The 11,201-nt window shown below is 38.6% G+C and overlaps 5 protein-coding genes and 2 non-coding genes across 7 annotated transcripts; 4 read left to right on the top strand and 3 right to left on the bottom strand.

Moving 5' to 3' along the window:
• The first annotated feature begins 699 nt into the window (after positions 1-699).
• Positions 700-1,758, top strand: LOC145914197 (basic phospholipase A2 APC-D49-like). The gene is made up of 4 exons (XM_083001987.1): positions 700-820; positions 1,049-1,254; positions 1,312-1,433; positions 1,534-1,758. Exons 1-4 carry the CDS (start codon positions 740-742, stop codon positions 1,656-1,658), a joined length of 534 nt encoding a protein of 177 aa, XP_082858113.1. The 5' UTR covers positions 700-739; the 3' UTR covers positions 1,659-1,758.
• Positions 1,759-2,208: 450 nt separating this feature from the next.
• On the bottom strand, positions 2,209-3,633 carry LOC145914606 (putative MFS-type transporter C09D4.1). Its single transcript, XM_083002426.1, has one exon. The coding sequence runs from the start codon at positions 3,631-3,633 to the stop codon at positions 2,209-2,211; it is 1,425 nt and encodes a 474-aa protein (XP_082858552.1).
• A 1,918-nt stretch (positions 3,634-5,551) lies between these two features.
• On the top strand, positions 5,552-7,390 carry LOC145914607 (uncharacterized). Its single transcript, XM_083002427.1, has 2 exons — positions 5,552-6,372; positions 6,430-7,390. Exons 1-2 carry the CDS (start codon positions 5,702-5,704, stop codon positions 7,388-7,390), a joined length of 1,632 nt encoding a protein of 543 aa, XP_082858553.1. The 5' UTR covers positions 5,552-5,701.
• Positions 7,391-7,458: 68 nt separating this feature from the next.
• On the top strand, positions 7,459-8,967 carry LOC145914608 (uncharacterized). The gene is made up of 5 exons (XM_083002429.1): positions 7,459-7,645; positions 7,709-7,868; positions 7,925-8,174; positions 8,467-8,650; positions 8,795-8,967. Exons 1-5 carry the CDS (start codon positions 7,459-7,461, stop codon positions 8,965-8,967), a joined length of 954 nt encoding a protein of 317 aa, XP_082858555.1.
• A 569-nt stretch (positions 8,968-9,536) lies between these two features.
• On the top strand, positions 9,537-10,364 carry LOC145914609 (choline/ethanolamine transporter flvcr2b-like). The gene has a single exon (XM_083002430.1). The coding sequence runs from the start codon at positions 9,537-9,539 to the stop codon at positions 10,362-10,364; it is 828 nt and encodes a 275-aa protein (XP_082858556.1).
• A 348-nt stretch (positions 10,365-10,712) lies between these two features.
• On the bottom strand, positions 10,713-10,784 carry Trnaa-ugc (transfer RNA alanine (anticodon UGC)). The gene has a single exon. It is a non-coding gene; the product is annotated as a tRNA-Ala (tRNA).
• Positions 10,785-10,787: 3 nt separating this feature from the next.
• Positions 10,788-10,869, bottom strand: Trnas-gcu (transfer RNA serine (anticodon GCU)). The gene has a single exon. It is a non-coding gene; the product is annotated as a tRNA-Ser (tRNA).
• Between the last annotated feature and the right edge of the window lie 332 nt (positions 10,870-11,201).

An 11,201-nucleotide genomic window follows, 5' to 3' on the forward strand; every position in this document is an offset into this window, starting at 1 on the left:
TGCATATTTTTCGTAGAACAAGCAATAACATATTTTCGATATTTAACACAAAAAGTTATAGCATTCTTGAAATATAACTTTTGCTGCTATGAAACCAAGTACAAATTAATAACACCAAATGCCATAAGTGTAAGGGTTTGTATATAGTATCAAATGACCATAAGGAAATTGACGCTTACTGAACATCCGGTTTGATGCAAAACACTTTAAATCTTTTTAAGGGAAGAACAAAACACAAGACAACATCTTTGTGTTTCTAAAAGCAGCTATGTTTGAGTATATTTTGTCCTATGAAACATTTGTATTTAATTAAAAGTCCGTCTGATCAGTATTTCGGTTTATAAACCTCCCAATCTACAAAAAAAAATACCATTTTACGTCACTACATGCGGCCGTTTGGTTTATCACAAGGAACCGCATTACACCCGGACCGGACAATATTGTAACGGCTTATTACACACGGAAATCACGATGTAATAAACGCATGCTGCCAACAATATGGACCGCTGCAGTAAGGAGTATCGGCGTAAGTGTTTAGATCATTTGACACAATGTCCTGCTTTCTCCCCTCTATAATCGGTGGGTGGCAGGCAAAGTTTCGTAATTTTGGTTTACATGTTTTGTTATTTCGAGATACGTGTTATGGAACTCATTTATGTTACTTATTAGGTCTATATTCTATATAAGCGAGTATTTTAACTTGGCAACTACGTTTACGAGACTTGCGTATAGATTAGAGATGTTTAACGATTTGGTCTGCGCTGTACTTCTATCTTTCCTGGTACGCGGTTGCCTTGGGCTGTCTGAAGAGGTCATACAGGTAAGATACTGAACATCAACATGTTGCAACATTTCTTTTGAGCACATCACAAACTTTGAACGCAAATCATTGCATTCTTTAATTGCTGATGAAATAATAGTGACGTTGCATCGGTACAAGTTTTGTTTTTTCACAGGAATGTCAGCAATGCAAAATTAATTCATATATGTTATAAAAACGTATCTATTTTGACGACACTACGTTTTTTCTCTCAATCACTTTCTTTAGGATGCCTTCAATGTTGAAGAGAACGTATCACCTGAACTGAGGCACGAAACCCGATCCGCTGTTCACAACCTTGCGTATTCAATCGCATGCTACGAAGGAAGGTCTTTAAACCTGGGCAACACTCTACGTGTGTTCGGCAAATACGCGAGATATGGATGTTGGTGTGGGTTCGGAGGTTCTGGCAGGACTGTTGACAAGATAGACAAGTACGTAATATCTTCGCTCTTTTTACAATTTCACTACTTGAGTATTTTTTAATGAAGGTGTTGCAAGGGGCACGACCTGTGTCTTATAAACTATGCTGGTTGGCGTGGAAAACCGAATGTGGATTTCAGCCTGAATACTTTCTACAGCGCAACGTGCAAAAACCGTCGAACAACTTGTGGTAAGCATGTCAACAAACGTAAAACTCTGAAACAACTTTTTGTAAAACTGTACCTCAAGCCCGTAACTGTGTAAAAACTTGGGTTTCTTTATAATTACAGCTGCAACAACCACGCTTGGTCTTAGGACTTGCCAATGCGATCGAACTTTCGCTGCGTGTGCAAATAGACACAAAAGAAGCTGGAGCTTTTTCCACAGCTGGATCTTCGCAAGAAGAAACTGTTAGACACGAATGAGGCAATATGTGTATTATAGCATGGAACTTTCAAGATAACATGGCTTAAGTTAATGAGCAAATATAATCAAATTTTTGCTAACTTTTTCGATTCCCCCTATAGATCATGCAATAATATTTTAACCAAATTACATTTCTATGGTTTTGAATACTTTCAGTTGTTCATGCTTGTTTGGAATTAACAAATAAAAAGGCGTGTGTTAAATTTGTAAATGTCCTATCATATTAGTTGGAGAGACATATTCCCCCTATCGAAGTAAACAAATCCTATTCTGTAGGGCAGTTATTTTGTTTTCATGACAATGTTTTCCACTTTGTGTTTATTACTGTTGCTACTGGTTAACAAAAAAACACACAATTCGGAAGTATAGCGCAAAATATTACACTGGGGTTTTGCTGACAAAACAAATTTTCCGTCGATATATTTACATCAAGTGTAATATCACGGCGAAAAGCATGATTTGATTACGGGAAAATATGCAAGCAAGCCACACAAATAAAACAGACAATTATGTATGACACGGTCAAGTCAATGTCGTTACTATTCTGAGTCACTTTGTACAAGATATGTCGTTTCAAATATCTCCGCTCTGAGTCGGCGGAACGGTAGCTTTTGGGACAGCAGCAAAAGCGAGGCGAGAGCGGTCATGATGAAGGGATATGCCACAGAGGCAGCCGCCCCGGATTTGACGAGCAAAACTCTACCAATGATCGGGTAAGTCAGTCGCATGAAACCCAGACCTATTATGTTCAGCATAGTAACCTGTAAGGCTGGCAGTGGGTAAGTTACCTCCATCAGCAATTCGAAAAGCGACACACAAGCAGCTCCAAGAAACAAGCCCAAGGCAATAGTCCCCACATATATCAATGGAAGTGACATTGTCTTAATACCGATTATGCCCAACAAGCAGGATGCACTTTCCATTGAAATAGAAACCACGACAACGGCCCTGTATCGTTTAGTTTTGGTAAGAATCGGCCCAGCAGCAAAACCACCAACAATGAACAACAACCATGCGCCCATCAACACAAAACCACTTGCCGAGTTCAAGTCTTTGTCTTTGGAAAATTGGTTGTTCAACAGTGACGCCAACAGTATGGTGTAATTGCGCAGGACCGGATTCACTACACCAAATACAACCCAAACTATCAGGAAATGACGATCGGTAAACAAAGCTTTTAACAATGCGTTGAACTGTAGGAGGCCATCTTTCATTGACACCGCCATGGCCTTTTCCCGTTCTTGGCAAACTTGTGCTTTTGACTGCGCAATGCTTGGCGGCAAATCAGGTTTGTCCTTGACAAACAACATCACCAGTACAAATACCACAGCTAAAATCCCAGAAATGGTGCCAAACACGTAAGTCAGTTTTAAACGAATGGCACTTGTGCTATCTGAGATGTACAACAAATTGGCCAATGCTACTGCACCACCAGCCTCGCCAATCCCACGGCTGATGGTCATGACAGCGGTTGCAGTTGAAACCTCGTTGGCAGGAAACCAAATAGCTGCTGTGGCAGATTGTATTGACAATGACACGACATTACTTAAGCCGGTTACTGCCTGTCCAGCCAGTGCTAGGACATAACCTGAAGGTATCCAAAAGGATGCTAAATTTAAGACAAACCCAAGAAGCAGAAATCCGTTCATCATCAACGTGGCGGATCTAAACCCCACACGTGTTGAAAGGAATGATATTGGCAATGTGGCGACAACGAATATAACTGACTGTATCACAGTAAGCCAGTCGATCTGCCAAGGATGAACTTTAAAAAATTTGGCTAAAACACTGTTGGCTGATCCGAAGCACGATTGATTAAATCCACGGATGCCAATAGTGAAAAACATGAGTCCAGCCACCAGAAATCGACGTCTGTAAGACTTGATTTCGTCACTCTTTTCTTCTAAATTCTGTACACTCTGGGTGCTGACACTATCACTAGGTCTTGATACTGCTTTGTCCATTTTTACAACGCTGGCATCAAAATGTGGCAGCAATTTAAAAAGTTTATATACGTTTGAAAAAGAATAATTTTATAAATTGGAAATTTAAAAAAAATAACAACGATGACTACTTGTGGTATTCCGTACTATGTGCCACAGTGGATACAAATAGCAGTAAAATGTTGTTCATGCAACTAAAGTTTATTTAAACTTGCAGTATGCTGGTAAAACTGCTTCAAATGAGTGATAAATTAGAGCAGTCAACAAGGATATAGTCAGGAAGTCGTTAGAACGAATTGTACGAAGTTCACTGGCGGATTTTGAATTCAACTGCAACAACATAACATCCACTCCATGCCTTGGGTAGATACTGCAAGTTGTTAGCGGCCTTTCCATTGTGAAAATGCTGAGAGAAATAAAATCCTTTCATTTTCTATGAAATCGTAATGCATGTAGTAATACAACTGCGTGAACAGCACCACAAAATTGTTCGCTGAAACTTTTTACTTATTTCCTGTTTATGAAAAACATATCTTGGTGTAAGCTGGCGAAGTTAGAGTGCAGATTCTATTGAGCTGTAGACGTGTTTTAATCGCACGCACAACATGCTGCAAACGCCGAAGGATAATAGCAACATTCAGTCAACCCCAAAAAGATTTTTGGTGGTTGGGATCATTTTTGTCACTGGCACATTTCGCGGATTTTGTCAAGCAACCTTCGGCACAGTAAATGATGTTATTTCCATATACTTCAAAGTGCAACCCTGGCAAGTCGACTGGTTGTCCAACATTTACGCTGTTGTTCTCGCCGTCGCAGGCATTCCGTTGCTTCTTCCCAGTCAGAAATTATAGTTGTCGTATTACCGGGCCTTGCCAGAATTAATCGACAAATACCCGGGCTTTCCTTGACATTCGTAACACAGAGATATTTGTCAAAATTAGCATAGAAACATGCGTGATAAACAAAATTCGCTTGTGGTGTATCAAAAACACCGCTGGAATTCGTGTCAACTACAGTTGAGTTACCAGAGGCGTATGATAGAAATGGCCGTATCTGCATAAATCGATGATGTATGATAGATTGGGTTGATAACCCCAAATATAATGCGGGTAAGTGGATTTATGCCGTCCTAGGTACGCAATTTGGTCATAGCAAAACTATGATCGGCTTAACAGAAAAATAACTGAGAACGGCTTTTATTACACTGTATTTGCAATTTCAAGGTAATTGCGTTAGCAAAACTGCTTTTGCTTTGCCGCGAAGAGTTTTTAAAAAACTTTCTACGTCCGAAGAAGTATACATTTCACATATTTTTTTTGTCTAAAAAAACACATGCATTTTCTTTCACAATTCGTAAAACAACGTTTACGAAATAATGAAAGAATAATAATGATGTTGGAGGACACCATGTAGGTACGGATTATTAGAACGACGGCCAAAACGACAAGGAGATCATTCATGCGCAAAATCGGTCTTTTTCGAATGCGTGGCCTGCAGAAGACTGTAGGCGACTTATATCTAAGGCAACCCAACTAGTATTAGGTGACAAGCATTAATCAATAACAGTAAGTGATATAAACGTAGGTTTATTAATTAGGAGGTCGTTATGTTACGCACCAAAACGAAACGTTCGTTTTACAAACCATACCATAAACTTGCAAGAACACAGCGATGGAAACGTCGCAAAATTGCCGATGTGGCACACAATGTATGTGAGACATCGATGACTTCTGTCAGTTCAAATGAAGAAGTTGATGATATTTCCTTAGATAGTAATGACAATAAATCTGTTTGTAATACTTCGTCTACTAGTAGTTCTGCACTTCATGACCACTCACAGTTGGAATTTTTGGAAAATCATTTTAGTGATGATGAATGTGACACCGGCATCCCTGCTATGTTAGATAATTCCATTGATTGTGCAGAAAATTATGATGTTGTTAGTGCATTGACCACATGGGCTCTTTCTGAAACAAATGTCCCTAAAGATTCAATTTCAAGACTTTTGCAAGCTTTGCACCATTTTCATAAAGAACTACCTCGATCATACAAAACTCTCATACCCAATCCCAACCTTACATATAGACCTATGAATGGTGGAAACTATGTACATCTCACCAACTGGATGTCTGGTTTGAAAGATCTCTTGAAATATTCATTTCAAGGCATGTCAGGAAATATTAGTTACTGTTTGCTCATTAATATAGATGGCCTTCCTCTTTTTCAGCACACACAAGATTATAAATTATATCCTATTTTATGCTCCATATACAAGACTGTATCAAGGCCCCTTTGTGCTGGGATTTATTGCACAGAGAAGTCTACCAATCGTGAAATGCCTGAAGGCGATGTATTTCTCAGGGAATTTTTAAAGGACATTGATTTTCTCTTTACTCACCCCATTTCAACAGGCAGCCAAGTTTTCCAAATGGTAAACAAAGGTATTTACATTTGCGATGCACCTGCAAGGTCTTCACTCAAGAAAATAAAGGCCCACAGTGGATATAATTCTTGTGAGAGGTGTCAAATCACTGGTCATTATGACTCAGTCTCACATCATGTATGCCTGCTAGGTTGTGAAAAGACTCCAAGAAAAAATGAAGATTTCATTTCTCAATTTGATAAAAATCATCACCGTGGAACATCAATATTAGCTGAATTTGGAGTAAATATGGTGCATGGTTTTGTATTAGATTATATGCACTTATGTTGTCTTGGAGTTACAAAACGATTGCTTAATTGGTGGAAAGGTGTCAGAAGGTGTAATAAATTGGTAACTTTTCCAATGAATATTCCTCAATTTTTAAACTTCTTCAGACAAAACCAAGCAAAGCTGTCAGCGACTGCTGTACAAAAGATGGATCAGCACATTAAACAATTCAAAGATTTCATTCCTGTAGAATTTAATCGCAAAATGCGAAAACTATCTGAAGTGGCATACTGGAAGGCATCAGAGTTCAGACTTTTTTTGTTGTGCACTGGATTTGTAATATTAAGGCACAAACATGTTATATCACCTACAAAATATAATCATTTTCTTAAGTTCTGCATTTCTTTACGATTCCTTGTATATTCACAGACAAGTGATCGTAACTTAAATTTATGCACACAGTTGTTAAAAGGTTTTGTCACTGAGTGTCCAACTTTGTATGGAAAAGGTTTTGTGTCTTATAATGTCCACAGTCTTGTGCATTTGGTTGATGATTATAAAATGTATGGTTCACTTGATTTAGTAAATAGCTTTATGTTTGAGAGTTTTCTTGGGGTGTTAAAACACTATGTAAAATCTGGCTTTAAGCCATTACAACAAGTTGCTTCTTACTCTCACCATGCAAATAGTAATGCTGTAACATTCACCCAGGCTAAATATAATAAGTTAAAAAAGGGTGGAGTTAGTTCTGTTTTAAAAACAATTACTACTATACCGATGCCTTATTTTGAAAATGCTGTTTATTATAAAAAGGCAAGACTGTACAGTGATTGTTTAATTGTGCCAAAATCCTGTGGAAATTCCACCATTAAAGTTGGAAGTGTGATTGCACATGTAGTTAATATTTGTGTCAAATCTTCATGCAAATATTTCATAGTGAGAAAATATGAGAGTGTCCAACCATTTTTTACGTCACCTGTTTGCTCGACCCATGTTGGAATTTTTGAAGTTGATCACTTAAGCTCACAATTGGAGTCATTTGTATTTGACTGTTGTGTTACAAAATGTGTTTTACTACCGTACAAGAAGAAGTTTGTTGCAATAGAAAAGGTTCACACCACTTGTTAAGCATAACGTTATGCTGCAACCTTTATCTTACCAAAATTGTTTTTTACAGGAATAAGCAAATTTTAACAATGAAAAAGTACTTGTGTGTACAGTTTGCAAAAGGAGGGAAGACTGATATTGTTTATAAAAATTGGATGTTGAACGACAACCTTTGCAAGTGGCCAAATGAGGGTCAAGTAGAAGAGCTTGCAAGAAGTAAAGCTCCTTGTATGGATGACTGGAAGACATACAGCTGCAGCATTTTATGTGCATCTAGTAATGATTTTTTTTGCTTGCTAAAATTCTGGACATATGGTGCTCTAACCATATTTTTTTCAGATTCATACGATCGCTGTGCAACAAAAGCGTACACTACAAAAGAGGTAGAGTCTTCATTTTCAGAGAGTGACGACAATGAAATGGTGGCACCTCTCCTTAGAACAGACAGTTTTTCAATTCCTTCAAATGTGCCAAAAATCTTTACCAGTTCACCACCAAGGTATGCCCAAATAAAAAATAAAACGAAAGCTGCTATTAATACAAACTCTGTTTCAGCCCATTTGCTATTCCGAAAAAGATGTCACCTCGAAAAAAAAGAAGAGTGGAACAAGACCATTTAGCCAACATTTTTCATATGGTCATGAAAAACTCAAATGAGTTACAATCCATTCAAGTGAAGCTCATTGCAATGGAAAATCAACTGGTTAAGCTAGTAAACAAGGAAACAAAAGCTGCACCCTTGGTAATTAATTTCAAATCAGCTAAAGAAGAACAGGAATTGGAAGTTATCATGGAGAGCATCAAGGTAGTTAAAAAAATGTTACTTCACGGCAGTGCATCCCAAACTTTATTGGCTTACAGCACAACACAAAATAAAAACATTTTATATTTTGTGTTGTGCTGTAAGCCAATAAAGTTTCAAAAAACATTTAGCATTCAGTGGCACATCGAGGAGCATTTACATTACAATGTTACCATGAATATAACAAACTTGCATACTGAATACATAGGAAAAAGCTTGCAGTACCCTTTTGAATGGCACCCTGGTTGGGAATTACTTGTTGTCTATAAAATCTACAAGGTATTTTGTGTTATAGAACCATGGTCGAATTGCTGAGATTGTTGAACGAGATTCTTTACGTGGGACTATACGTTGTTTTTTGAAGCTGTTTCTGCACCGTGAACTTGCAATGAAATTTTCTTGGACGGGCATGGGAGAAAAAAGAAAGCCAAATTTAAAGATTTCTTTCAAGGAGCACAAGCTCTACTTGTTTCTGTTAAGTAAGTATTTCATATGTGACTATTAATTGCTACTGCATGTTGCTTTTAGCTAATTATTGTGAAAGCTTATTTTGAGAAAGTTGTGCTTATAAGTTCTTTACTTTTAGCATTGCATTTTGTTCAAAAAATTGTTTTTAAACTTAGATGTTCTACATCACACCAAACACGAAAACTTCGGGCATCAGCTGCCAAAGGAAATTCAAATTTGTTTGGCCAGTGCCGCAGATTGGGACGGAGGCAGGGAGCGGCGACGAAAGCTCAGTTACAGCAGTAGTTCAAGCAGTGACACAATTCCTGTGACTGATGTGTTTGTGTAAACACAATAAATATTCGTTAAAACATATTGTGGTGGTGATGTTCCTGTTACCAAACATAGATATATATATGGGACATGTAAAACATTCAAGCAAGGTACATCACTGACGGTCGAAGTTAGGCCGGATGTTCACTTTCGTGTCATACCCCATGTATAGAAGTACGGGCAATCAATGGGAAGCATTTCTTGGGCCAAGCCTAATGCTTTGAAAATTCGATTGTGGCCCGTACATAAATTTCTGACTGGGTTATAATCAGAAGAGTTGGTTTAAAATCGGCACTGTGTCTGACCGTTCTTTCTGTGGCGATAGGTTCAAGTTGTTCCTGTATTGCATTTTTGTACAAAGGGGGATTTGCAGTATTATTGATTGGACAGACGTTATGCGGTGTATGCGTAGTTACTTTGATCTCACTACGTGTTGAAGCTGCTGCTGTGTGGTTTCCAGCGAACGAAGTGGCCCCTGCCCTTGCCTTTATGTTGATTGGAAGGGAGTTAGGTGAGGTGTCAGGGGCAGTTGTAGTCCCAAATTTGGTCTCGCCCGAGCAGAAACCTTCAGAGGTAAAGTTAAAGATGGGTATCTTTTACGGTACCCTTTCGATTGTCATGTGGTCAGTTGTGGCGATTTCTTGGATATTTTTAGAAGACAGACCGGCATTCCCGCCAAGCGTAGCCGAAGCCCAAGCAAGAGAATCAGACGAAAGGAAATCAAGGCAAAACCTAAAAAGCAAACTTGAAAACTTCAAAAGTACACAAATGAAATTAATGGGCAGCCCGTCTTTCATTTTGCTTCTCGTAGTCAAACTAGCTTTGGCCCCATTGCAAAGAATAAATGTTACTCTCCTAACTTCAGTGTTGAAACAAAACTTTCCTCGTGGTAATGGATTGGATATTCACGGTGGATATATGGTTGTATGTACAATGCTTGCGGCAATAGCTGGCAATTGTCTGGCAGGCTTGCTACTGTCTAAAACCAGGTGGTACAGGGGTCTGTTTGTGGCATCAAGCAGCGCTCAAACGTTAGTTTTCATTTTAGGTATGTTAGGTTTGAAACTTCAATCCATCTTCCTGGTGTACATTTATGAACTGCTGTTTGGTTTTACTGTGGGGGTAAATGCTGTATGTGCAGTCGAGCTTGTCGTAGAAGTTACCTACCCAATTCACTCTTCTGATTTGTTTGTGATTTCTGCATCAGGTATGGGTTTGACGTGGATCATCGGCAGCGTTGTGGCAAGGGCAGTGTTAGACGCTTTCGGGTCTGTGGCTTGCTTGGCGTATCCTCTTGGCATCTCGGCTTTGTCCACTGCTTTGCTGAGTTCAAGAAAAATGAAGTTTCTCCGACAGCAAGCAGAAGATAAATCACTTACACCACTATTGCAAAAAGATGACGAAACAAATTAGAACGGATTAATTTTATTGATTAGCCGTGAAAGTAACCAGATGGAATGTCATTCCAAGAACACAAAACGAACTAAAACAGCTATTCTGCAATTTACACCCTTTTAAACCTCGTTAAAAAAGCATTACATGGGTATGACCATCAGACAGTCTTACAATAAAATTTGTGTGTTATTGAATGTTTGTTTTCAAATAAAACAACTTTGTGATTTTGTTGAGACTTTTTGGTTGTAGATTTGACAAGAAGTCGCCACCTGCGGTTTAGATAGACATTCGTCGACCACAGTTCTTCTTTCTCTTAACTAAATTGTGAGAAAAGATAAGTTTTTTACTTGGCCTAAAAATAAAAGGTGGAGATGCCGGGGATCGAACCCGGGGCCTCACACATGCAAAGCGTGCGCTCTACCACTGAGCTACATCCCCATGCGACGAGGATGGGATTCGAACCCACGCGTGCAGAGCACAATGGATTAGCAGTCCATCGCCTTAACCACTCGGCCACCTCGTCTTGCTCAAAAGACGGCCAGGAAATCGGTAATGTTTCAAGACACGCTATTATGTGCTGTACCAAAGAGCTGATTAATGATTGCCAACACAAACGGTTAATAAAAGAAAATTAGTTACATGCAGACACGTATAATTTTCATTTAATGCGTTCATAATAAATCTGTATTCACTAAAATGCACAGACGATTTCCATAGCGAGAAAATCAATACCCCGGGGACAGTTTAGATTACGTTATTGCGAAGTACGTAAATGCTTTCAATCTTATGCAATCAAAGTTTCTAATCAAGATTTGACTTAACAACTCTTAATTTCTAAACTTTTTCTGTTGGTGA

The sequence above is a fragment of the Ascidia mentula genome, chromosome 9 (assembly GCF_947561715.1).
Source record: "Ascidia mentula chromosome 9, kaAscMent1.1, whole genome shotgun sequence".
Classification (NCBI taxonomy): domain Eukaryota; kingdom Metazoa; phylum Chordata; class Ascidiacea; order Phlebobranchia; family Ascidiidae; genus Ascidia; species Ascidia mentula.